The sequence below is a fragment of the Ovis canadensis genome, chromosome 1 (assembly GCF_042477335.2).
Source record: "Ovis canadensis isolate MfBH-ARS-UI-01 breed Bighorn chromosome 1, ARS-UI_OviCan_v2, whole genome shotgun sequence".
Classification (NCBI taxonomy): Eukaryota; Metazoa; Chordata; class Mammalia; order Artiodactyla; family Bovidae; genus Ovis; species Ovis canadensis.
Window position 1 is genome coordinate 27182319 of NC_091245.1, and position 27933 is coordinate 27210251.

At 38.1% G+C, this 27933-nt stretch overlaps 3 protein-coding genes and 1 pseudogene across 5 annotated transcripts in view; 2 read left to right on the forward strand and 2 right to left on the reverse strand.

Annotated features, from left to right (window-relative positions):
* Positions 1-1909, reverse strand: part of TXNDC12 (thioredoxin domain containing 12) — a 32320-nt gene extending 30411 nt beyond the window's left edge. The window contains exon 1 of the mRNA XM_069591617.1: positions 13-1909. Coding sequence (XP_069447718.1) covers positions 13-109 — 97 coding nt within the window. The 5' untranslated portion in view covers positions 110-1909. The remainder of the gene's footprint in view (positions 1-12) is intronic.
* Positions 275-27919, forward strand: BTF3L4 (basic transcription factor 3 like 4). Of its 3 annotated transcripts, none has more exons than XM_069591588.1 (7): positions 275-321; positions 1175-1454; positions 4634-4700; positions 8487-8600; positions 25888-26089; positions 26921-26980; positions 27466-27919. In XM_069591588.1, the coding sequence occupies exons 2-7, from the start codon at positions 1186-1188 to the stop codon at positions 27510-27512; spliced, it is 759 nt and encodes a 252-aa protein (XP_069447689.1). In that variant the 5' UTR covers positions 275-321; positions 1175-1185; the 3' UTR covers positions 27513-27919. The 3 variants fall into 3 exon arrangements, with proteins under 3 accessions (XP_069447689.1, XP_069447703.1, XP_069447697.1); XM_069591596.1 differs by lacking the exon at positions 275-321 and adding an exon at positions 3445-3481 and having other exon boundaries at positions 1339-1454; XM_069591602.1 differs by lacking the exons at positions 275-321; positions 4634-4700 and having other exon boundaries at positions 1275-1454.
* On the reverse strand, positions 12389-14020 carry LOC138441096 (HMG box-containing protein 1 pseudogene; annotated as a pseudogene).
* Positions 19514-22106, forward strand: LOC138441123 (eukaryotic translation initiation factor 1A, X-chromosomal). Its single transcript, XM_069591629.1, has one exon. It carries the CDS (start codon positions 21570-21572, stop codon positions 21990-21992), a length of 423 nt encoding a protein of 140 aa, XP_069447730.1. The 5' UTR covers positions 19514-21569; the 3' UTR covers positions 21993-22106.
* Positions 27920-27933: the final 14 nt, after the last annotated feature.

Here is a 27933-nt window from a genome sequence, read left to right on the forward strand (position 1 = left end):
ATGCAGTCTGACCCTTTCCAAGCCCATTAGGTCCTTCAGAAGAGGTGACGAGGAGCAGGAAACTGAAGCCCAGCAAACAGGTGGCCCCGAGACGAGGCCATAGCTCCATGGTGGTAGATGCGCGGAGCCACTGGGCTGAGCAGACGTAGGGCGGACGAAGTCCTAGGAGAAGGTCCGTGCGGTTTCCCAAGCGCGGATCTGCCCAGCCGCTGGCGTTCCCAGATTTTTTTTTTTTTTCCTCCTAACCCTGAAGGAAGTGATGTTAGACGGATGTGGGTGGCGCCTCCGAGGTCCGGTTTCGGACGGAGAGAGAGTTTAAAGGTGAAGATCACATAGGTTGCGGGAGTTGCTTTGGGGCGCTATTTGCTTCACGCCGGGTTCTGGACGTTTAGTCCGAGGGCCGAGAAAGAAAAGATGGGCCGAGATAGTGGGGGTGGGGAGGAGTCTCGGGAGAACCGTTGCTGGTTGCGTCCCCCAGCAAGCTAGCCCCTCCCCCTCAAGAACCACTGCACTTAATATTCACTACGCAAATTACTGATCGGTGAAGTCAGCGGCTCCCAACAGTGGGCCGGTTGCCCATTGGCTCCGGGTCCCCCTTTCCCCACCTCAAAAAAAAAAAAAAAAAGGCAGACAACCGGATTTCACTCTCAGGTTACTGCTCTGGTCTGGCACAGGTCTGCCAAATCTGTGTTGCGGTGCATGGTCTCGTGCCTGCAAGAATGCCCCTTCCTGCTAGAGAAGCAGCACTGGACTTTATTTTCCCTTTTAACCTAAATTCTTCATCTCAGGAATGATGCAACCAACTGACGCAAGCTCCGAGAAAACCAAACTTGGAATCTCTCATTGCAAAACTGACCTAGCTCTTCAGGGCACCAGGTCATAATTCACTGCAGGTACTTAGAAGTGCGAAGCTGCTTCTTAAATCTACTTGTTTTTGTTATTTTTAAACTGGGTTATTTCTCAGTTTTCCTCTCGGATGCATAGCAAACAGGTCAAAATTTCCCGTCTCTCCTCCGGAATGGAGGCTAATTGAGTCCCCACACTAGTGAGATCGCACTAGTTAAGTTTGGCAGTGCGCGTGCGTACTTAATGCCCAGTGAAAGACAACTAGCAAAAGGACAAACCTGAACAAAAATACACACCTCCCCTTTATCAGACTCCCTACAAATTGCAGGCACGGACACAATGGAACTCCAGGGGGACTGCAAGCTCCAGAATGCAGCGCGGCCACTGCACCTGCCGTTTTTCTATTGGGAGGCGCAGAGCGGCTTGGCCTTTGTAGTTCGTATATGCGATCCCAGGATAGGCTGCTCTGGTGAGAGAGAGGCGGGGCAGGATGTATCACGTGGGTCCCACTCCCGCCGCCGCGGCCGCCTTCGTCTTTCTCTGTCTCGACTGAGGGAGCCATCTTGCTCTTGCCGCGTGCTGGTGTTGGAGGACCCTCCCTGCTTCAGGTGAGACCCCCGGCGGTCCCGCCACTCCACGGCCATAGGCCGCTGCGCACCGTCTCCCCCCGCCCTCTTCTTCCGACACCCGCCAACCGCTTGGGCTGCCACTTCCGCCGTGGCGCGCTGAGTGGGGGCGGAAGCGGCTGGCTTGGCCTGTCGGTTACCGGCGGCGCAGCTGGGGGTCTGCACCTGAGGGAAGGTCCCCAGCACCACCGCTTTCCTTGGGGGCGAGCGGGCCAGCGCTGTTGCCGCCCAGATCAAGTCCCAAGAGGCAGGTGGTCCCTCGCCTCTGTTTTGTTACTCCTCATTATTCACAACAATAACGCTGTGAGCTTTATACTACCTATCTGCGGTCACCTCATTTGATCCTCCCACTCGACAGCTAAGGAAACTGAGGCTAGCAAGCCCCGCCCCCAGGCTCTGGAGACCGTATTCCGTTGCATTGCTCTTCACCTTGTAATGGCAGGATTTGTTTACAAGGCTGCCACCCTCGCTGAAACATTGCCTTGCCCATCATTCTAGCCCTGTCACACTGCCTGGTGCATAGTAGGCTGTCAGGAAGTTGATGATTAACCGACAGGCAGTGTTACACATCTAGTGAATGGCGGTTTCAACTTCCGTTCCCACGGTCTTTCACTGTACCAGCTCTGTCCCTTGAGTGGTAACAATAGTTACCAGTTTTTGAATATCTGCTGTGAATATCCCTGTGCTTGATAACGTAATCTTTACCTCTGAAAACAAGAAATACTGTGAAGTTTGTGGTGTTACACTTTTTCTAATACGGAAGGAATACAAGTTCAGAGAAGTAAAATATGTTTCTGAAGCCCTAGCTAGTAGAACCTTGATCCTTCTGATTCCAAAGCCTGTGCCTCTCTTAGAGGCCACATAATAAAAAGTCACGATTAAAGATTGAATTTATTTTATCTCTGTGTAAAAATGAGGTATGTGTAAGTGCCTACTATAATGCTTAAAATTTAGGCACTCAGTAAATGTTGGTTATAACCTCATTATTTGCACCGTTTCTTGAATCCTTGAGGAAAAGACTAAAAGATCCTAGGATCCCCAAGGAAGAACTCACTAATCGTGGCTTTAAGAAGTTACTTCTTCCTTCTGGGCCTAGGAGGGCCCTTATTTCCAAATCTTAAATTGGAAGGGATGTGAGCTGTTTTGTGTATTTCTGATTTAAACCCTGCTGCTGCTTTCAAGTATTTGAGGTGGCATCCTATACAGGACAGAAATAACAGGTACAATAAAAAGAAAGGTTGATTGAGGAACAGGGAGTTAAAGCAGGTGATCTTTGAGATCTATTCCAGATTCTGAGCTTGACATCTCTTCTCTCATGAACTGAATCCAGTCCACTTTCTTACTTGAATTCCATGCACCCCAACCTGGTAGTAGACAAAGAACCACTTTCCTTCTTCCCCTTCCAACTTTGAACTTCCAGCCTCCCTAAAATGCTTTTTCTCTGAGGTACTCCTTGAGAACAAGTTTTTGATTATACTTATTACCTGGAATGGAATCTGTTTTTGTTTGCACATTGATTTAAAGAGTTAATTTTGTTCTGGCTTTGTTTCAAACAGATCAAGGCTCTATTTTGACTTCCATCTCTTCCATCTCTTCTCTTGGGGATTGTTACTTCAAAATGCAGAAAAGCCCCCAAAAGTTTATCTTGTATCTGGTTCTAATATTTCACTTAGCCCCTTTTTTAATAAAAAATTCCTTAGGCTCTTTGTTAGTTCACTACACCTTCATGGCCACATTACTTTGAGAACGGTGAATTTTGGTCCTTTTCTATAGAAACTGACTAGAGATTGGGATTTACATCAGCAGATTTAAGTCAGTGTCAGATTTAAGTTGAGATTGCCACACACTTAAGCCTTTTGATTTTGTACTCTATTCACACTTACTCCTATAAAAGAATTTTTTTAGCTGCTTGAGCATTGTGATACAGTGATGAGTAAAGATTGAAGAATTGTAAATTCTAAATGTTATTTAGGAACTGGACTTTGCCCTTAAAGCAGAGAGATACACAGGTTTGTATCTTAAGTACAATGTCAGAATACAGAATGATTAGTACTTATATAATCTTTGATTCTTTCATCTCTAAAATGAAGAAAACAATATCTTTTTTCATCTGGACGATGTTTATAAGGAGTTTAGAGAATCAACCAAAAAGTGTTGACAACAGCCTTACCCTTTATTCCCTCTGCTGTATCTCTATAGTGATCTGTTGATCTAAGAACAAGTAAAATAAGACTTCTAACATTGGTTTTTATTTGTTTATATAGTGTGGAATGTTTTGACCCATTATAAACTGAAGAACTTTTTTTTCCTTAGTAGGAAAAGGCTGACCAGACTAGGATTCTTGGCTTTATAATGAACTTAGAGTTTTCAAAATCAAGATTAGCCTTTAAAAGTTTACTTTTAAGATTCTCCTCTTCCCTGCAAAATTTCATATTAATGTAGCAGAGAGAGGTTTTTGTCAAATTGTGCAAGAAGGCATTTTACCTTATGTGCAAGACTATCTTGACAGTTATGACATACTATGTTAGTGCAAGGTGTTGAATGAACTCTGTGGAAAGTGCTGCAGAAGCACCGAATGTCTGAAAATCTGGTTCTCTTTTCCTATTATCAACATACCAACTAACCTGGAATATAGGATGCCATGACTGCCTCATATCTTGACAGCTAGAGAGACTACTGAATTTTTTTCTTTGTCCAGATTTTTCTTTCTTTTGTCTTTATCTATGATTTAAAAAAATTATACAGAATATGATTTGAGAGAAAAAGTTGTGGTAATTTGCTAACAGCTCTATTCTGTAAAAATCTTTGGGGAAGAAACTGGTGTACCTACAGAGATTTTAGAATTGGTTAGGTTTTATTGAGTACCAAAGTACCGAATTACACTTTTAAGGAGGGATCTTCAAATAAGTAACTTTAAATCTCAGTTCTATTTTCTGTTCGTATATACGGCTCCCTCTTGGTATTACTTAATTTTTGTTCTTTTACTATCTGACTTATGAAGCTAGAAAAAGTGATTAATATTTTAAAAAATATAGACAATATTATCATGGTGGTGGTGCACATTACAGGTTCAATGAACCAGTAGGTACTGTTGTATAAACAGTTATTTTGTTTTGGTAAATAAAACAGTGACTTTAACAAATTTATTTTTCCCCCCCTAGATTTACCAACAGCATGAATCAAGAAAAGTTAGCCAAACTTCAGGCTCAGGTCCGGATAGGGGGCAAGGTGAGTGTGGCATAAGAAAAATTGATAGGAGAGTGTGTTATTACCAGATAGTATTATTATTTTGGATTTGTGGTCATTGAAGATATAAATTTTTTTTAATTAATCAATATTAAACCACATTCCAATTTGAAAATAACTTGTCTAGATCTAAAATAGGTAATTAGAAGATATCTTTCTGATGGGTGCAATTGAAATAGCCACCTTTGAGATCTTTTAACATTCTGGTGGTTAAAGATATGAACAAGTTATTCAGTCTTGTTAAACTTCCGTTTTTGCATCTGTAAAATAAAAATGATCCTACATAAGATGTTTCTAAATATTAGAGTAATATTTATAAAGCACCTCAAACAGTGTCTGGCATAGACTAGACACTTATTAAAAGACAGCTGTTATTATGTTAGACCCACCCTCAGATATTCCTGGATATTGAGGTTACCTTATCTTGACTGGATACCCCTACTGCTTCAGTTAGGTTTACAATGGGAGATGCAAAAGCTGATGGTACATTTGTTCATTGCTAGGTTTTCCTCCCAAATTCCTACTTGTTTTTCTATGTTGGTGAATGTGAACGTGAGCATTCTTATTCCATGTCCTTTGAAACTTAAGGGAGAGTTAGTTCTGATCACTGAAAATCTTTGATTCCCTTTAGTTCCAACCCTGGGTTCAAGGAGAATATTCTACTTTTATCTCTGCTCAGTACAATCTTTGTCAAAGGAAAAGCAAGAATAGTGTTTACCTCAGACCTAGGGAGGGGATAGGTGGGACAATATGTAGCAGCCCCACTGTGTCATTTACTTTGATAATAACTATAGCTCCTGGGGATAGGAACAGGAGAGGGGGAAGGGAAGAAACAACTAGTATTAATACTTTCTCCTTCTTTCCTGCTAAGTTGCTTCAGTCGTGTCCGACTCTGTGTGACCCCATAGATGGCAGCCCATCAGGCTCCCCCGTCCCTGGGATTCTCCAGGCAAGAACACTGGAGTGGGTTGCCATTTCCTTCTCAAGTGCATGAAAGTGAAAAGTGAAAGGGAAGTCGCTCAGTTGTGTCCAGCTCTTAGCAACCCCATGGTCTGCAGCCTACCAGGCTTCTCTGTCCACGAGATTTTCTAGGCAAGCCTTCTTTCCTAGTAATACAGTTATCTGACTCCAGACTCATAGTAACAAATTCATGTAACCAAAGTACTAGTCACATTGTAGCAGCAAGTAATGTAATGTATCAGTGCAAAAGTTAGGAATATTCAAGAAACAGTGAATATACCTGGAAGAGCTTGATACAGCACTTCACTATAGTATATTTTAAGCCAGAAGGTTGGCACAGTCATTCAGCTAGTTTATTGAGCAACTGCTAATGTGCCAAGCATACAGTAGATAAATAAGTCAAAGTTTCCTGCTCTTGACACAGTTCAGCTTGGAAGGGAGATGCACTCACAATTACACTACAGAATAGTAAATATTGAAATGAAGTATAAGGTGCACCTGAGTCAAGGAAGTCATCACTGAGCAGAGATTTGAAGAATAAACAACAGGTATGAGAACAAGTAGATAGGGTGAAGGGTGAGATTGTCATTCTCACACATGCAAAGGCTTATGGGATGCCAAGATGCTTAGTGGATGGCATGATGCTTAGTGGAATGGCTTGCTTTGATTTGTTACAACTGGTGGCTCAGAGGTTAAAGCGTCTTCCTGCAATGCGGGAGACCTGGGTTCGATCCCTCGGTCGGGAAGATCCCCGGAGAAGGAAATGGCAACCCACTCAAGTATTCTTGCCTGGAGAATCCCGTGGATGGAGGAGCCTGGTGGGCTACAGTCCACCGGGTCGTAAAGAGTCGGACACGACTGAGCAACTTTACTTTCACGTTTCACTTTCAGAGTTTAATTTAGAGTCAGATCATAGTTTTGTTTATCATACTAAGGAGATTAGGATTTTATCCCATACGCAAGGTCAACTACTGAAGAATTGAAGAAAAACCAGTAACAGTGATTTTAAAAGATAGCTGCTGGCATTGTGGAAAATGAAAAAACAAGTTTGGCATAGAGGAGAAGCTACACCTTGTAGTAGTATGTGGGACACAAATTTAGGGTTTGTATATGACACAACTTAATGATGTGGGGGACAGAGGTGAGAGAGGAGTCTAGGATGGCCTCCAAATTTCTGGTTTTAGAGCTACGAAAATTAGGAAGTATAGGAATGGTGGACTGATGAGCTTCTAGACAAGTTGATTTTTAGGTACATAAGGTTCATTTGAGTTGTAACCAGCAAGCAGTTGAATCAGGAACACTTGACAAATTAATGGCCATCTATCTTAATAGTCTCTCTTAGTCCATCCTTTAACTAGATTTCATTACAACCTCTGCTTCTACTCATGGGGCTCTCTTTCACTCCCACCAGAGTTTCTAAGACTAAGCCTCCTGCCTACCCTTTATAAGGCTGATTTCCTGAGTAATACTACAGAAGCTACCCAGAGATTAAAATCTCCTTTCCTTTCTTTTTACTCCTGGCAAGTCTCAGAAAGATTTAGCTTTCGAGATACAGGCTACTGTTTGTAGTGCTTCAGCTCTGCTTTAGGTTACATTTATTTAAATTGGCTCAGGAGTTTAATTCATTGTCTTAAATAGTTTTTCAATGGAAAAAATTACTTAGAGTTTCAAAATATCCATTTAGAAATGAAGTTTTCCTATCTCGGTAAATAGTATAATTTTCATTTGCTCAGGTCAAAATTCTAAACATCATTCTAGATTCCTTTTTTCCCTCATATCCCATATTTAGTCCATCAGCAAATGCTTTTGGTTCTTCTAACCATCTTAGCTCTCGTTATCTCCACTGCCACAGCCCTCATCTCTTGTCAGGACTTCTATAGTAGCTTCCTGATTGATCTCGTTATAGTTCATTTTCCACAGCAACCTCAGTCATCTTTTAGAATCATAAATCAGATCAAAACCATTCTCATGCTTAAAACCTTCCAGTAGCTTCCTATTGCAGTTGATATAAAGTCTAGTTCCTGCTAATAGCACATTAGCAGGCCCTTACCAATCTTTCTGATTTCATTTTCCTTTACCTTTCCCATTATTTATTCTAGTCATACTGGTCTGCTTTGTCTAGAAATGACAGGTTCACTCTTGTTTCATTTTTCTTGGATCACTCTTCCCCTAAATCTTTTCATGATTCTCAGCTTGTATGCCACCTCTTCAGAGGGACCTTCCCTGAGCATTCTAATAAAGTAGTGCTTTGCCCCCACCCATTATTCTTGTTGCTAATCCTGTTTAAATAATCTAATCTGTTTATATATTGACTTTTCCTTCCCATTGTAATGTATGCTCCTTGAAGTAAGAACTTGATCTTTTTCATTCCTAGGTTCTAGGACTCTAGAACACTCATAATAGGCATTTACCTGTTATGTCGTAATCTCCAGTTTCAGAATATCTTTAGAGGGTGGTAGATAGTATAAAAAACTTTCCTTATTTGTTGGAAATTTGAAGTAAAGCGCACTTCAGGTTATTTTCAAGTTAAAAAATTATTTTTTGTTAGAAAACTTTTGAAACAATGTATTAAAATGACACAGGCTAGATATTGGAAAGAATAAGAATAATTGGCTAGAAACTAACCTTCAAAAATCTGAGTTAGGCTGACAGTCACAACTCTGTGACTATAAGAAGTCTAATTAACCATTACTATTAAGTCTGCAATTTTTTCTGTGAGTTTTAGGAAGAATATTATGGAGAGGAAGACAAGTGATTACAGTTATCAAATGCATGGCATGCTAACACTTTTGTTTGGGTATCTTTCAGGGTACAGCTCGTAGAAAGAAGAAGGTGGTACATAGAACAGCTACAGCTGATGACAAAAAACTTCAGAGTTCTCTAAAAAAACTGGCTGTGAATAATATAGCTGGTATTGAAGAGGTATGATCACTTTGTAAATTATTATGTGGATAAACAGAACATTCACAAATGATTATCCAGACTTTCAAATGTAACATATCAGCTTAAATGAATCTGAAACTCTCTTTTTAAAGGACTGGAGCTATTGAATTTGCCTACTGTATGAAATTGGATTGTCAAAAAAATGATTTTATTAGATGGTTAAGGAATTCATTATACTTTTCAGACTCAAAGTACTGGGTTAGCCAAAAAGTTCATTCAGGTTTTTCCATACTATCTTACCAGAAAACCTGTACGAATTTTTTTGCCAACCCAATATTTGCATATATGACAAAATTATGGACCTACTCTTTAATTCTAATGTAAAATAAGATTTTTTCCTAATAATACAGAAATAAGGAAACCCAAAGATTTCTTCCAATAAGGTGGACTTTTTTCCCATAAGAGTACCTTTCTGCTCTTCACAGTCTCTCAAATTATTACTCAGAAAGCTCTTGCAGTAGCTTTACATGAATTGCATTTCTTATTAGGCCACTTTCAAAAACTATTAATTTAATTCTAAAATTATTTTGATGATACTACTTTTCTCAGATCGGAAGCCAAAGATTGATTTATGCAAGAAAAATTTTAATAACACCAACTATTTGTGATTTGTTACCATCTAGATCTACTTCGACCTGATGATTCCATTTCTGATAGTAACCAGTGTTTAAATTTTCACTACTATCAGATTTCATTACATCATTACCAGATTATTAACGCACATGTGCTGTAAAACGTAGATCAGAAACAATGTAGAGGTAAGGATCACTATTGAAGAAATAGAAGAGTAACAAAGAAAAGGCAGTGAAATGGCAAAGTGCCACATATTCCTTCCACCAGGGATATATGAACAAATAAATACATTGTTTAAATCTGCTTTGTACTTTCAAAATTAACATACTGATAAAATAGTAGGGAAGGTAAGTCACATGTATCTTTTCTCCTTATAGTTAGATATGGCTGTGCATTCTTACCCTGATAAGTATTAAAACTTCATTTGCAAGTCTTGAAATTAAGTATTTAAAATGCCTTTTTTTCCCCTGAGCTATTAAAAGTTTTCATATATTTTCATTGACCTAAAATAATTTTCAGAAAGATCATTCTCTATCTGGGACATATTTGAGAAAAAGCAAATCTAAGCTTCTCTTTAAAAATTACAGCTTCATTTAAAAAAAAAAAGAATAAGTGGCAATAATGGACATGAACTCTGATAATATTAAGCCTAACCTACTAATAAGTGTTTAGGAAGTCTTATATCTTTGCCTATCTTTCTACTGTTCCAACTCCAACACCTCCCCACTCAACCTCAACACTATTGACACTTTGAACCAAATAATTCTTTACTGTGAAAACTGTCCTGTGCATTCTAGGATATTTGGCTGTATTCTTGGAGTCTCCCCACTAGATTTTCAGTTAAGACAGCCAAAAATGTCTCCAGACTTTGATGCAGGTCCTTTGGGGGGCAAATCACACTTTGTTGAAAACACTTCTTTAGAGAGAGGAAAAGATTTTATTTTCCTCCTTAAAGTATAGATTTTATCTCCAAGGGCATGCTTTTCTAAATGTTTGATTTTGTTCAGATTTGGAAAACTCTGTCGCCCTTATAATTAATAAAACTTTTAGTGTTTTACAGTGAAATAACAAACCAGTCAGTTAGTAGTCTTTGATCTCTTCAACATATAATCAAACCTAATTATAATGCTGTGCTGAGGTCATAGTACTTTTGTAGTTCAAATTGTCATACTGAATATTTAATGGTAGTGAATATCTGCTATATGCCAGGTATTTTGCTAGGCAGTGGTGCATAAGAGGTTATTCATAGTCTCTGTCCTTTAAAGCCTAACATCTAGTAGGGAAACTAGTCAGCTAGCCAGATAAACAAAATATGTATTATGCATTTTAGCTCCACAGTATCTGTTTGAATTAGTTATTGTTGGTTACAGATAAGAAAGTTGAGACTTAAGAGAGTCAGGTACCTGCTCAAGATCACATAGCTGGTACGTGTTGAATTCCAGGTTTGAGCTAAGTATGTCAAAACCAGAGTTCATTTTGTTCATTGATTCATCTTGCTTTGGTCTTTAGTTACACTTAGGCCTACTCTTGACCTTTTCCTCTCCTCCTGCCCCTCCTTCCTCTCCATTCTTCCAAAGTCCCACCAAAGAAAGGGACAGTACCTGCCTTATCCTGTATTATTGAGTACCTGCCATGCAGAATTCATTACTTACACCATCATGGATAAATGAAATTCCCGAAAGTATTTCTAAGGACATTGCTTTTTCTCCTTTTCAGGTATTAATGTAGGTGTTATTTTGTCCTATAAGTCTTCCTGGTAGCACACATACACATGCAAAGAGAGGTTAGATGCCTTTCCTATATACCTCCATAATGCCCTGTATTTAATTTTATTACAGCATATATAAAGCTATATTGTTAGTTCATTTTTGTTGGTGTTGCCAATGCAATTCTGTTTGGGGAGTCATAGCTCCAAAATGTTGCACAGAAAATTAATGGTACATATAGGCATATACTGATGCAATGGACATGAACTTGGGCAAACTTACGGAGATAGTGAGGTTCAGGGAGGCCTGGTGTGCTGCAGTCCACGGGGTCACAAAGAGTCAGACACAGCTGGACAACTGAACAACAATAGCAACAGTAGACATGTACACACTCTTATTGCACCCCTACTTCTGTATGGGTACATAAGTGATGTCTTCCAGTCCTCACTAGTCATACAGAGAAAATACACATAAAGAAAATTAACAACATGAAGTAACAGCTATAAAATTTCCGAATGTTTGAGCCTAAAATGGGAAGTTTTTTTTTTTTTAACAATTTTTTTCATTTTATTTGAAATAATATACAAGAATATAGTGTGCAAAATTTAGGGGCAACATCATGAAGAAGTGTAATGAACTGAAATCAATTTTATAGCTGTGATTCCTAACCAGAAACACCACTTGGTGAGTAACACGAAAAGCCATGATTGTAGCTCAGAGCAGACGCAGCTCTACTGCCGTTGTGTTTGCTCTCGTTGTAGACAGCTGGAGGAAAGTAAAGTGCAAGTGTGGCACTGCTTGAGTGCAAAGTCCGCCCCCACCATAGACACGATGACAAAAACGGTATTAAGATACGTGGCTGAGGAGATATAGGACACAAAGTTAAAAATACAATCGTGTCAACTGTTAACAGCACCATTACAGTGACTATATCCCAATGCTATTAACTAACTTTACCTTGGCCTGGGCTGGGTCTCCACTGAAGTCGAGGGTGGGCGCCGCCCAGTGTGTCCAACTCAGCTCGGGAGCCGCGGCAGGTGGCTCATAGGCTGGCACTGGCACCATCCACCGGCCCTGTGTCCTGGCAACCTCTTGGCACTGGCCAGACTAGGAGCCCCCATGTTTGGCACAGATGCTGAGCCATGTGGTGGCTGCTCAAGGAAGGCCAGCTCCTGGCTTCTGCTTCACCCCATTATGTGTACAATACAGATTAATAAGCAGTAAGGAGCCAATGTATAAACAGCAGTTACATATTTTTAAATTCCCCTTTTGTACAATTTAAAATAAAACATGTATACACTTCTCTCTTTTCTACTGTACTTTAGCACCACAGGATATCAATTTTCAAGCCTGTATTACCTGATAGACATATATGAAGTTTGGAAGAAAAATAAGGCAATTTGGTTTACAATGTTGATAGTTTTAGCTTACTTAATGCTCTAATGGAGAAAGCAAATCCTCACTCATTATTAAATCATTTCATGACTCAATGCTATCGGTATCTTATGGTCACACGGATTCAGGACAAATGGTGAGACCTTCATCTTAAATCTTTCCATCAACAGTCAAGCATCCGGTTTAATGTTGCTGTGAGCCTGAATTGGTTCTTTTCCTTTTCCAACAGTCAGGATTTAAACGTTTTTGTTCTTCAGCCAAAGCCTTTGCTTCTAATGTATACATCCTCCTCTCCTCATTCTTCATTTTCTTCCACCTGTCACCAAGGATCACACTTATGGCTCTGTTATCTTTCCCTGGATACATCTGAGTATATTCAACTCTGTATTTTTTGGCAAAAAGCATGAAGGCATTCATTGGTCTTTTGCACTTGTTAGGAGAAGTGGCACTCACAGTCCCTGAGCTGTGGGTTTTGACAGCTTTAGCATACAAAGAACTGGAAGAGAGCTGTGATGATCCTGGTGAGCCACAGTTTTTACTGAATCCAGATCTTTCAAAGTCTTGACCTCCAGGTCCTCCACAAGACAAAGACGCACGACGCTGACGAGCCATACTACTTAGCACATAAACGGCAGAAGAATCCATAGGCGTGAAGTCATAGCTTTTAAATGTATCAAAAACACCTGAATCATCAAAATTAATGGCATCGGGGTGTCCAGGAGGTAGACAGACATCACCAATATGAATTTCACAACATGGAATGCCATGCTGTACCACAGTCAAGCTTGGATAAAATGATGACCAATCTTTAACATAGAAAGGGTGGTCCAGTTTACACTCTACAGTAAGTAAACCATCTTCCACTGTACCAGGATCAAAAGTCAACTTCAGTACAGACTCATCAAATGATACACTTTCTTCATGTGATAACAACTTTAGACCATCAGAACCATAGCCCTTGTGAGTGCCCATCTGGAGGTCTTCCTCATTATCACAGCCTTCGGTTCTAGCAAAGTCTTCCACATTCTGCCATTCCTTATTGCTTCCCTTATGAAAGCACAGTCGTGTGCCTTTCAAAAAACAGTGCCAGGCAGTTGAAGGCCAGGAATTGCACCACCCCAAGCCATCATCATCTGAAAGGGAGGACATGCAGAAAATGCCAGATTCCGACTCACTGTTCGCCCTTTCATGTCTGACTGGTGTTTGCTCCTTCCAGTGATGAGGGAAGGCCGGCTCACCATTAGAAGAGGCCACCGGTGGAGGGCGCGCGTAGGAATGTAAACTTTTGCTAGTAGCTATGATGTGTACAGGAGATGATCTGTTGTAAAATGAGCACTGCATAAGTGGACTTTGTGGGCTGGTGGCAATATTTGCTAGTTCTGTTAGCCAATCCACTTCATTTTCACCGTAAGTATTTTCTGATATTTCTGAGGTATTCTGGTTCCAAGATGGTCTTGGATATTCTTGATGAGACACATCTGAACTCAGCTGGTAAATGGCAGATTGAGCAGGATCACTCTGAACAGCCTGAAGTTCAGGAAGATCATCAAGTTCCATGTGCTCATCACAAGAGTTGTACCCGGGCGAGGAGGGCAGCGTCTCCTTGCACTGCAGCAGCTGCAGCGAGTCGCTCACTCCGGGCGCTCTCTTGTCCATGACTAGCAGGAGCTTCTGCACCGCATCAGGCATCTGGTTGCTCTTCACTTCCCACACCATGTTATGGTGCTCCGATTTTCCCCAGAGTTGCACTGGCCACGTATACCTCCTCAGCAGAGCTGCAGCTGGTCTGTCATGTCCCATCGCCTGCAGAGCCCTTCCCAGCGAGGTCTGCTCTCCCCTCAGCAGGTCCCAGGTGCCCAGTCACCATTCATAGTGTACTCACATCTCCTTACAACTGCTAGCATCTCTTCAGCACTCTTAGAAACCTACCAACATCCCATCACAACACACCAAACCCGTCGCCATTACCAAGTCTCGGAAGTTTTACTTTTTTCCTTCGTTCCCTCTTTCTGAAATTGGTTTTTTGAGAACCAAGATATTTGTACTTTATATAACACTTTGCAGATATAAAATAATTTTATTTAGGCATATCTAGTATACTGCATATAATCTGGTTTGCCTCAAACATTACATTTGTATTACTATAATTAAACTATTTTTTTCTTCAAGAAAATGATGAGACATACTTTAAAAACAGCTTCTTGGAAGAAAAGAGAAACTACTACCTTAAATGTATACATGAAAACATGCAGTTTTCAGAAACATTAAAATAGGAAAAAATATATATGTCTTAGAATAAACACATTAATTACAGCTTGGGCTGTTTTGAAATTTTGCAAAGTGCTAATCTCTGGAATATACTATCTTTTAGGGTTTTGGCAGTTTAAGGAAAGTAGATAAAAACTTTTGAAAAGAGCAGATAGGAATGGTAAGAGAAGATAGCAATGGTAACATTGTGAAACAAAAATGACATTACTATGTTTTCTATACTTTGACCTTCAAAACATCAAACCAGTAGAAAGTACTCAATTTGGTGGCTTGGGCACAGAGAGATCAGTGGTGGGTTTCAAAAACTCATTGCACTTTTGCTTAGTAAAATTCTGATCTTACTTTCTAGGCCTTCAGTATTAGTGATTATTTTTTCCTCTCCTTAATGCTTAATTTATGTCCTCTTCAGATATGTAAAAGCTAAAGGACTGTTTGAATTAAGAGGGACTTCTCTGATCTTTTATGTATTAATTAGTTGTTGATTTGAGGTAATAAGTTTAGTTGTATGTAGATTTCTTTTACCTGTCATCAAAGACAGAAATCCAAAGCTGTCAGAAAGGGGCAAGGGAGTGCCAGAGATTGTTTCATACAAAAAAGCCAAGTAACTGACCAGGTTTTAGGAAGGAATGCCTATATGAACTCTGACAGTATAATCCAGAACTCAATTCCTGAAAAATTCTTACGTTCTATGACAGTTGAAGATACTTAGATGTGCTTCTTATTTGGTAATCTGATTGAATATAGTGACGCTGTTGTCACCCTGATGATAACATGAATCTATCAAAAGCAGAATCTGTTTCTTTTCTCAGAGACAATTGATTTTATCAGATATATTTGGTAAGAAATGTCACCAAAAATCTGCTTCTCTGGTTCAGATGGTTTAGTTGCTTCATGGAATTTTACTGTTAACTTCAGGGGATAGCTTCTACCTTAACTAAGGTATATTCTGTCTCTATGAAACCTTCCCTTTTTTCCAGGCATAATAATCAACACTTTCTCTGTCCTTCACTCCCCTTAACTTAAATTGCTCTGCTAGAATATGTTTATTATTACAACCTCATATTGTAGGGTATGATTACTTACTTATTAACCAAGTAGTCTGTTTGCCGTAGTCTCTTGATTACAAGAGTCTTGACAGCAGGAACTGTTTAGTCATCATTTATAGTCTACAGCATGCTGACTCCCGTGGACTTCCCAGGTTGTTTGGGGCCTGTTAAATGTAAGAGATACTGATTATTCTAGGTGAAATTGTTTAGCAAGAAGTTAGTCATAGAGAGCTAAAGCTCAGGAGAAAGCTTAGGACTGGGAATTTAAATTTTGTAATTGTACACAAAAGTTTTACTGTTCATATTTTCCTTTTCTTGACCCACTTGTACAGAAAAAGGACTTAAAGTTCCTAAAGTTACTGGTTGACCCTTACTGTGGTTCCTTCTTCCTTCAACCTAGAACGTCAGGTGCCAGTGGGTGTACAGCTCTGAATGCAGGAGAATTAAAGGAAAGCACTCTGTCCCATTCACCTTATTATTACATAGCAGTCTTAGTTTCATTGGCTATCTTGCCTTTTTTTTTTTTTTTTTTTTGGCCGTGCTGCCACCATGTGGGATCTTAGTTCACTAAGCAGGGATCGAACCCATGCCCCCTAAGTGGAGCATGGAGTCTTAACAATAGGACTACAAGGGAAGTCCCAGGTACCCTGCTTTTTGGTTTTATGTTTTTCCACATTTTTATGTGAAAAAAACAGCATAAAATCTTCCATTTTAACCTTTTTTTTCCGTTCCCTATGTGCGAATCCTTTTTTAACCACTTAAAATTTTTTAAATTTTTTTAACTATTTAAAAATTTTTAACCATTTAAAAAAATTGAATTATAGTAATTTACAGTGTTGTCTTAGTTTCAAGTGTACACCAAAGTGATTCAGTCATATATATAAATGACTGAATTACTTCACTTAATTTGATCATTTCTAGGTCTATCCATATTGCTGCAAATGGCATTATTTCATCCCTTTTATGGCTGAGTAATATTCCATTGTGTGTATCTTCCACATCTTTCTCTGTTCATCTGTTGATAGACATTTAGGTTGTTTCCATGTCTTGACTATGGTAAATTGTATTCCTTTGAACATTGGGATGCATGTATCTTTTCAAATTTTTGTCCAGATATATGTCCAGGAATGGGATTACTGGATCATATGGTAACTCTATTTTTAGTTTTATGAGAAAGCTCTATAGGAGATGCATCAATTTACACTACCATGTAGGAAGGTTCCCTTTATCTCCGCAGCCTCTCCAGCATTTATTATTTGTAGGCTTTTTAATGATGGCTTATGAGGTGATACCTCATTGTAGTTATAACTTGTATTTCTCTAGTATTTAGCAGTATTGAGCATCTTTCCATGTGCCTACTGGCCATCTGTATAATATCTTCTTTGAAGAAATGTCTATTTAGGTCTTCTGTCCATTTGTTAATTAGGTTATTTGGTTTTTGTTTTGTTTTTGATATTGAGCTGTTTACTTTGGAAACTGATTCCTTGTTGGTAACATCATTTACAAATATTTTCTCCCATTGTGTAGGTTGCCTTTTCATTTTGTTTATGGTTTCCTTTGCTGTGCAAAAGTTTTTGAGTTTAGTTAGGTCTCATTTGTTTATTTTTGTTTTTATTTTCATTATTCTAGGAGACAGATCCAAACAAATAATGCTGCAATTATGTTGAAGAATGTCCTACTTGTGTTTTCCTCTAGGAGTTATATTGTATCCAGTCTTACATTTAGATCTTCAATTCATTTTGAGTTTATTTTTGTATATGGTGTTCTTTTACATGTCAATGTCTGGTTTTCCCAGTACCACTTACTGAAGAAACTGTCTTTTTTCCCATTGTATATTTTTGCCTTCTTTGTCATAGGTTAATTAACCATAAGTGCATGGGTTTATTTCTGGATTTCCTTTTCTCTTCCATTGATCTTTGTGTCTGTTTTCTTGCCAGTATCATGCTATTTGTTTGTTTTTTTTGTTTTTTAAATGGCTACACTGGATTTTTGTTCCTATGTGTAGGCTTTCTCTAGCTGCAGTGAGCAGGGGCTCCTCTCTAGTTTCTGTGCACTGGCTTCTCACTGTGGTGGCTTCTCTTGCTGTGGAGCATGGGCTCTAGGTGCACAGGCTTCAGTAGTTGTGGTGCATGGGCTCAGTCATTGCAGCTCATGGGCTCCAGAGTATGGGCTCAGTAGTTATGGTACATGGGTTTAGTTGCCCTGTGTCATGTAGGATCTTCCTGGACCAGGGATCAAACTGGTGTCCCTTGCATTGTGAGGCAGATTCTTAACCACTAGACCACCAGGGAAAACCCAGTATCAACTGTTTTGATTACTGTAGCTTTGTAATGTCGTCTGAAGTCAAGGAGCTTGATTCCTCCAGCTCCATTCTTCTTTCTCAAGATTGTTTTGGCTATTCAGGATCTTTTGTATTTCCATACAAATTTAAAAAATTTTTGTTCCAGCTCCATGAAAAATACCATTGGTAATTTGATAGGGATTGTATTGAATCTATAGATTGCCTTGGGTGATGTGGTCATTTTGACAATTATGGCTCTCTCAATCCAAGAATGTGATATCTTCCCATCTGTTTGTGTCATCTTCAATTTCTTTCATTAGCATCATAATAGTTTTTAGAGTATAGATCTTTTGCCTCCCTAGGGAGGTTTATTCCTAGGTATTTTATTCTTTTTGATGTGTTAGTAAATGGGATTGTTTCCTTAATTTCTCTTTCTGATATTTCATATTAGTGTATAGAAATGCAACAGATTTCTGTATATTAATTTTGTATCCTGCAACTTTACCAAATTCATTGATGAGCTCTAGTAATTTTTCAGTGACATCTTTAGGATTTTCTCTGAATACTACTGTCATGTCATCAGCAAACAGTGACAGTTTTATGACTTTTTTCCCATTTTGGATTCCTTTTTTTTTTTTCTTTTTCTTCTCTGATTGCTGTGGCTGGGACTTCCAAAACTATGTTGAATAAGAATGGTGAGAGTGAGTATCCCTGTCTTGTTCCTGATTTTACAAGAGATGCTTTCAGCTTTTCACCATTGAGTATGATGTTTATCATATGTGACCTTTATTATGTTGCAGTAAGTCCCCTATATGTCCACATTCTGGAGAGTTTTCAATGTAAATGTATGTTGAATTTTATCAGGAGCTTTTTCAGCATCTATTGAGATGTCCTGGGCTTTTTATTCCTCAGTTTGTTAATATGGACTGCCAGGGAATCCCCTACCCTTTTTTCTCTTACAGATGATTTCACCTGTTATTCTGCTTCCTCTTCATCATCATTTTACTGATACTCTGTAGCATTTGCCAATGGTCTCCTTAAAATTTTGTGCTTTGCTTCTTGTCCTTTCTCCTCCTTTGTTTTGTCCTTATTTCTTGTGGTGTCTCCTTTTCTTTTCCACCTCACTGAAACCATTATTTCCACAAAATTTTGTCATTACTATATTTGCTTCATTAATAGTTCTCAGAGTTGGTCTTGGGACCACTTTTATTCAGAATCATATAGGTTGCTTTTTAAAGTTGAGACTCATCAGTCCACTGGAGAGGTCCAGAATTAGATTTCCATTTTAAGCATTTTCAAGTATACAATTCAGTGACATTAATTATACTCACAGTGTTTTACAACCAACACCATTGTCTTATTTCCAAAATTTTTCATAATCCCAAATAGAAACTCTGTACCCATTAGAAGTAATAATTCCTCATTCCTCTTTCTCCCAGCTTCTGATATTCTCTAACCTACTTTTTCTTTGTACTTGCCTCTTACAGGTATTTCATGTAAGTGAAATCATAAAATAGTTGTTCTTTCATGTCTGATTTACCTCACTTAGCATGTTTTCAAGATTTATCTATGTTTAATGTGTATCAGAACTTTACTCCTTTTATTGCTATATAACATTCCATTCTGTGGATAATACCACATACTATCCACTTGTTTATTGAGAAACATCTTTTGTTTTTGAAACAACTTCCCCCCCAGTATAACTTTTACAGAAAGTTAGGGGTATACATAAAATATGAAAAAATATTAATATTCAATCATAACTCCACTACTCAGAAATAATTATTAGTCATATCTTTCTTTTTCATCTTTATATGCATATATATACTTAACATATCTGAGACTACAGCTAGATGTATAATTTAAAGCCCTTCCATTTTTGAATAGTATTATAAAAATTGTTTCCTGTCACTAAAAACTCTTAAGCATCATTCTAAGTGTCTGTATATATTCCAGTATGTGAACATAGAATATTTTAATGTTTTTTGTCATTTATTATGCATTATAATGCTTTGATAGTAAAGAATCACATATTTAGACTCATATATACATAAATGTTTATCTTCATCTCTGATTTCCTCCAGATAGATTCTTGGAAATGCAATTACTGACTGAAAGATCATTAGTGTTTTTAGAACTCTTCATCCATATTGCCAAATTAATTTTCAGAAAAGGTATGCCATTTTACACTATCTACAGCATAGCTACAGAGAATCCATCTCATCAGACTCTTGCCACTACAGCATAAGGGAAAATGATCCCAGTGTATCATATAGTCTAATGACATCTGTTAACTTTCACTCTTATCAGTAATAATAGGTTATGCCTCATACTAGCCATACTAGCCAGAAATAAGCAGGAACTTAAAAGGATTCAATGTGAAAGACACTGACTTATGGGAATGCAGAGGCTGTAATCTTCAAAATCTGACATCCTTTAGCCTTACAAAATCCAGACACTTATGTGCCTTATTCTTAAAATGTTTATTATTTCACCCCCATTAAAATATAGCAGAAAGACAACAGAAGGTTAATTTTCTGATAAACATTTAAGTACCACTACATATAAGAAGCAGTAGCAATACAACTTGATTTTAAGACAGCTGTCAATTATGAACTGCAGTTAGCTGGCCTAATGGGGACTTGGAGACACATACAAAAAAAGGTCACATAGCAGAATTTAAATTTCCTCTCTGAACTGAGAGGGCAGTTACCAGCAAGAACTGTGGGGTCAATTATAACTTTGTAAGCTTATTTATAGCCACAAAAACTTACCAGTGTGGAGGAATAAAGCAGGCATCAGCTTTACTAGCTAGAAGGCTGCTGTGGTTAATGTATGTACCCTGTTCAAAGGCTAGCAGTGGCGGGGGTTGTTAAGGTTTTGATAGCATAATTGAGCTACCCAGAAGTTGCCTGGAATGACATTTTATTTTATTTTATTTTATTTTTGTTGTTGTTGTTTTTTGGAATGACATGTTAAAATGGCCCTGAATTCTGTAGAGCATTTGGGCTCACTCAGAAAGGGCAGAACAGTAGGAAAAGACAGGCCTAAAAATAGTCTAGGAGGTTCTGGGAATCTCCATTGGAGGAACTACTGGTGCTATTTCTAAACCTTAATATGACCCCTCATCTAGCATTTGAGGTATTGAGGTCTAATAGCATCCATGATTTCAGAATAATCTGTATAAGAGGTGTTGATTCATTCAGCAAATTTGAGTGACTGTTATGTGCTGACATCATGAGAAACGCTGGGCTGGAAGAAGCACAAGCTGGAATCAAGATTGCTGGGAGAAATATCAATAACCTCAGATATGCAGATGATACCACCCTCATAGCAGAAAGTGAAGAGGAACTAAAAAGCCTCTTGATGAAAGCGAAAGAGGAGAGTGGAAAAGTTGGCTTAAAGCTCAACATTCAGAAAACTAAGGTCAGCAGAGGGGATGTGGCCTGCTGACCTTGGGAGGTGGGGATAACGGACGCAAGCAGGTGCGACGCCATTTGCTGCGGCGAAGCATAGGTGAAGGCGGATCTCGGAAGACGTCCATCACTAGACTCCCGCAGAGGCGACCCAGTCTCTCGCAGTTAGTTCGTGTCACCCTATCTCAAGCGTCTCCCTTCGGAGGAGTCGCCGCCACCACCCGGAGAGAAGTCAGAGACGCCTCAAGTGCGTCGTCACTGCCATGCCTAAGAACAAAGGTAAAGGAGGTAAAAACAGACGCAGAGGCAAGAATGAGAATGAATCTGAAAAGAGAGAGCTAGTGTTCAAAGAAGATGGGCAAGTAATCAAAATGTTGGGAAACGGACAATTGGAAGCGATGTGTTTTGGTGGTATTAAGAGATTGTGCCACATCAGAGGGAAACTGAGAAAGAAGGTCTGGATAAATACCTCAGACATTCTATTGGTTGGTCTTCAGGACTACCAGGATAATAAAGCTGATGTAATCTTAAAATACAATGCAGATGAGGCTAGAAATCTGAAGGCTTATGGAGAGCTTCCAGAATATGTTAAAATAAATAAAACTGAAATATTTGACCCTGGAGATGATGATGAAATCCAGTTTGAAGACATTGGAGATGATGATGAAGCCATTGATGATATCTAAAGCGAACTCAGCCTTGCACATTCCAGTTTTCTCTGAAGACTGTTCAACAGTTTGGATGTTAACTGTGACTCATTAAAATAAAAGTTTCATTAGCAGCAAGAATAAAAAAGAAAACTAAGATCATGGAATCCAGTCCCATCACTTCATGGCAAATAGATGGGAAAACAGTGGCTGACTTTATTTTTCTGGGCTCCATAATCACTGCAGATGGTGATTGCAGCCATGAAATTAAAAGACGCCTACTCCTTGGAAGGAAAGTTATGACCAACCTAGACAGCATATTCAAAAGCAGAGACATTACTTTGCCAACAAAGGTCCATCTAGTCAAGGCTATGGTTTTTCCTGTGGTCATGTATGGATGTGAGAGTTGGACAAAAAAGAAAGCTGAGCACCAAAGAATTGATGCTTTTGAACTGTGGTGTTGGAGAAGACTCTTGAGAGTCCCTTGGACTGCAAGGAGATCCAACCAGTCCATCCTAAAGGAGATCAGTCCTGGGTGTTCATTGGAAGGACTGATGCTGAAGCTGAAACTCCAATACTTTGGCCACCTGATGCGAAGAGCTGACTCATTGGAAAAGACCCTGATGCTGGGAGAAATTGAGGGCAGGAGGAGAAGGGGATGACAGAGGATGAGATGGTTGGATGGCATCACCGACTCAATGGACATGGGATTGGGTGGACTCCAGGAGTTGGTGATGTGACAGGGAGGCCTGGCGTACTGTGGTTCCTGGGGTCACAAAGAGTTGGACATGACTGAGCGACTGAACTGAACTGAACTATGTGCTGACACTTGAGGGAATGCTGTGTCTCATAAGACAGTGACCTCTAATCTCAAGGAATTCGTCTTCTAGTAAGATCAAGGATTGCAAACACAATTATACTACAAGATAATTTTGTATAGTATCAGTTTTCATGAAGTCAGAAGGTGCATAAACCATCTTAAGTTTTCACAGAGAAAGAAGCATCTGACCTGTGTCTTGGATAAATGGGAACTTGCAATGTGGAGAAGCAGGAAAAGGTTCTTCTAAACAGTGAAAACAGCCTATGTAAATACACTATGCATGGAAGGACATAGTAGTTTCTGGTAACTTCAAAACATGTCAGTATTATAGAAAATAAGAGCAAGGGCATCTGGAGTTCTGAACTGGGGTTAAAAAAAAAAAAGCCTCTTCCTCTATAATTCAAGTAGCATTCTTTACCTCAGCTACCTTTTAAGTGGAAAAAGCATTGTCACATAAAGGGAATACTTGATTGATTGAAAAAGGGACCTGAGAGCTGGTACGGAAGGTAGTTTAACAATCTTTATTTGTCTGCTCCTTTCCTTATGCTATATATAGGTTGTATGACTTAACGTAGATCAAACAGCAGTAAAGTCACTGGTTTTCATATGAAATGCATACAGTTTGCTTTATCAGTTCAACAAATTCCTTATCCTTCCTTTTGCCTCTTAAAAGAGTTGGGAAGTGTCCTGTTCATGTTGCTCGCTCAATAATTAATCCTTTGATAGTTCTAATCGCCTGTATCTAGGAGCCATATATAATCATGTTATTTGCTCAGTAGAGGGGAAGGAATGTTAGACTGAAATAAAAGATTCTGGCCTTTGTAACCTCTAGTATTTCATTTTCTCTACTCTAAAATTAAACTCTCCACCTCTTTCTGGACCTTTCTATTCATGAAGTTACATCTTTTACACAACCTCATTTAAAACAACCATTAATAAATTTCTGTTTCACAATCTGACATGGAATAGATATGACATATATTATTCATATATCTGCTGTTACTTAACCTGTACTCTGAGATAGATAATTCTCTGACAAGCTTTTATGGTGCCACCCAATTGAATTTTTATAGACAAATAGGTGTTTAAGAATGTGAGTGACATCATAGAAAAGAAACTAAATAAAGTTGGGAAGCCTAAGTTTAAGTTCTGAGTTTGTACATAATCAGTTATTTGTCCTGGGTATATTGCTTACTAAACAACAATATTGCTTAATCAAGAACTCTTATCATTAGTATTTATTTCTCTAACAGGAGATTTGAACTAGGAGACCTCTAAGTTCAACAAATATATGGCCTGACTTTTTTTGAGCAATACTGATTTTAAATCTCTTGTGACTGTAATGTTTGTAAATAAAAAATATCTCATATTCCAATGTTGGGATACTTTTCACCCCTGGTGGTGTTATATAAGTCATTTATTAAGTTAAGTGATGGGTCTTGATTTGGAAAAATGTAGTCCTACCATATCTTTATTCTTTTCCCATACTAAAATTATGTGATTCTGGGATAGATCGAGAAAAGCTTCCCATTTCATATCTGCTATGCCACTGCTGCCTTCTCATGCCATTCCTCTCTCATACTTTAAGCTACTTTTCCATTGAACTTTTCTACCTACACAATAATTATCTTCAGAAGTACATAGTTTATTTTTTTCTAAAGTTAACATAAATTATTTTTAACTCATGTTTTTGTTCAGTTGGATTAAATGCTTACTCTGTATAGTATTTGTGGGATTTAGTTACAATTTTCTAGGGGACTTGCCTTTTATTTTCTCTGTGTTCCAGGTCTTGCCTGAAATTTAGAAGCCCCTTTCTTCCCCTTCCTTTCTGGTGCTGTGTGTCAGTGGTGGTGATCACCTCTGAGGAAGAAAAGCCCACTTCCACTGACCATGGAGAACACTCAGCATCTCTGCTTGATTCTGACAAGGGCAGTTTTTGGATGGACCATGAAATGCTTCTAAAGTAGCCAAGAATTAACTCTCCTAACTTTTTTTATATAATAAGCATGTTACCACCAAGGTAACTTACCCAGTGAAGTCAACTGCATAGTATAATCACATTATTTACACATTTAACTTATATGCAAATATAATACATACAGCTCTACTAAAACACAGCAAGAGTGAGAGAGAAAAATAACATTTTACATAGTGCACACACATTCAACCTTCCTTTTCAGTGAGTCCCAGGCAATGGATGAGATTAAATCTGAAGCGGTTCATATTGAGGAAAGCTATTGAAAGAATATGGAGATGATTTTAAGGGTTTCCTAGTAACTGATAAATGTTCAGATGGCTAGACAACTGAGTGGGAGAACTTCTTGTCATTTACAAGGATTATTAAAGGTTGTTGAGAAGCTCCACTTAAAAGGATTAGAGGAACTGACAAAATCTCCTATGAAGAATGACATGAGGAAAACAAGTTGAAACTTCTGTAAATTTACTAGATATTCAAAAGAGTGAAACCCTGATTGATTAAATTTCTGAGTGTTCTTTATGGGTTTTCAGTGGTTATTTTTACCATACACTATTATCTCCTTACCACCTGTTCCATAAGTAAGATGCTAACTATTATATAGATACAGTAGTATCTGTATGGATTTAGTTTGATAGTGTAAATTGAGTAATATAATGGGTAATTTCATTAAGAAGCCAATTCTTGGCTGATAACTCCCTTTTTAAAAAAATGTGGGCATGGTCTTCCTTCTCATAGTAGAAATCTTTGAATTTAAAATCTAGATTCTAGGGAATTCCCTGGCAGTCCAGCAGCTAGGACATGGCATTTTCACTGTTTTGTACCCAGGTTCATTCCCTAGTCAGGGAACTAAGTTCTTATAAGCCATGTGGCACGGCCAATAATAATAACAATAGAATCTAGATTCTATAATAAAGTGATTATTTCTTTACCATCCTAGTAATTTGTGCCATAAACACCATTTTACTTTGTTGCTGGGGTGTGTTTCCACCCAAATTCACTGCTTAGATAATTATTACATCAGGATTGCAAAACTACCTACCAGGTAAAAAACAAGAATTATTTTTAATTGCTTTTTAAACAGATATTTTTGAGTTGTACCAAATAAGTGAAATACATTTTTTTCTGTGATCATACAGGTGAACATGATTAAAGATGATGGGACAGTTATTCATTTCAACAATCCTAAAGTCCAGGCTTCCCTTTCTGCCAACACCTTTGCAATTACCGGCCATGCAGAAGCCAAACCAATCACAGAAATGCTTCCTGGAATATTAAGTCAGCTTGGTGCTGACAGCTTAACAAGTCTTAGGAAGTTAGCTGAACAGTTCCCTCGGCAAGGTGAGTATTTCAGGTTAATGCCTCTTTCCCTTCTCATCTTGCTTAAAGAACCTAATGATTTAAAGGTATCTATTTCATGCTGGAAGGATTTGCCTGTTCATAAATTTTACTTTTATAACGTTACTTGTATGCTTCATAAATTTTTGAGTTTGTTCCTTCAGTGATTAATGCAGTGCAGTCTATAGACTATTCGGATACATTTGGTGGTAACATAGAGAGTTGGGAGGTAATTACCTAAAAGGAAATTTTATAAATAGTTGATTTGGTATTTACTTCTGACTAATAACAAGAAGATAGTGATATCACAGAACTATATTTTCATTTAATATTGTTGATGCTACTACAAATGAAGCAACTGTAAGTTCTGAATGTCCAAATAGTCCTGGTTTCAAATTTGTCTTGTCGTTCCTGAAAATCAGAGCCTTTTATTTCAGTGTTCATTCTACAAAGCTCGATACTTTTATGCCAAATGAGATAGAAAAAAATCTTGAGTGTTGATTTTTTTATTTGAAGAATATGGAATTTGGAGAATAAATTTAACTATAACATCTTTATTTAAACTCGCCTGAATTATTCCATTTTGCATGTTGTACCTTCACTACACATTGAGATTGCCAACCATATTTAGTGTATATCTAAAGAAGTTAAACTTCTATTAATTTTTGTAAATGAAAATATGGCATTTCGATTAGACAATATTTAGCTTCTCCTGAACAGCTATATAAGATTTGTTTCTATAAACTATGTAGACAGGCAAAAAAAGTAAACACTGTAAGTGTTCCATAAAGGTCTTTGTTCTCAGTGACTAATTTTAAAGTAAACTTTTTGTAGTGCTGGATAGCAAAACCCCAAAACCAGAAGACATTGATGAGGAGGAGGATGATGTTCCAGGTAAGCAACCTTTCTTTAGTTTTAAGACTTTTTGCATCCTGTTTATCTCATTTAACTCATTGTGATGATTTTTCAGTTTTTTGTTGATGGTGAGCTTGTGAATTTAAATGGATTCATAATGATGTGCATACAGTCTAGTCAAAAAACCCATTTAGAATGGGGAATCAGAAATTGCTGCATTTACTGAGTTAGAATATGCCTTTATTAAATTGAAATCATCATGGTTATGAATTTATGTTATAGCATTTCTGTAGGAATTATGATTGACATATGGAAATGCTGTTCACCTTAGTAGTTTTCCTTAAGGTTTCTATTTTAAGCAGAAATTGAAGCATTATTAGTGAAATGCCCCCAATTTGTTTCTGCCTCTTGTCCTATGTCTTTTCAGGCTAATTCTGGTAGCAGCATTTGTTGAGCCAGAAGATAGGGATTGCATTTACTTTCTTTTTTGTAAATTTAACTCATTAACTTTTTTTTTTTTTCAGATCTCGTAGAAAATTTTGATGAGGCATCAAAGAATGAAGCTAACTAAGATCTTTTCTGATTTTTGGAAGCTGGCATGGACTAGATTAACAAATCAGCTGTGTGGTTCCAAAGTTTTACAGACACGGAGAACATCAACTGTTACTAGTTCAGTAATATAAATATTTTGTATATTGATAATGCTGTTTGTTCAGCATTTTTTGGTCATTAATTTTGCATTTTGCACTTCCTCCCAGGATCTATTCTTTTGGTCAAAATACGAAGTGTTGGTGCAGTTTGAGGGTCTTTTGGGTTTTGATTCTTGTTTTTTTTTGTTTTTTGTTGGGCTATTTTAGGTGTGTGTATGTGTGTATGTGTGTGTGTGGGTATGTGTGTATACAGTGGAGAGCAAATTGGAAACCAGTTTTATTTATCCTCCTCCTTACCCCAGTAGAAATAAAACAAGTCTTTACATTTGTTACTTTTTATTT

Coding starts and splice junctions, on each gene's coding strand:
- BTF3L4 (XM_069591588.1), top strand. CDS start 1,186: ATGGAACTCCAGGGGGACTGCAAGCTCCAGAATGCAGCGCGGCCACTG. Junction 1,455..4,633: donor GAGGACCCTCCCTGCTTCAG/GTGAGACCCCCG, acceptor TTCCCCCCCTAG/ATTTACCAACAGCATGAATC. Junction 4,701..8,486: donor AGGTCCGGATAGGGGGCAAG/GTGAGTGTGGCA, acceptor GGTATCTTTCAG/GGTACAGCTCGTAGAAAGAA.
- LOC138441123 (XM_069591629.1), top strand. CDS start 21,570: ATGCCTAAGAACAAAGGTAAAGGAGGTAAAAACAGACGCAGAGGCAAG.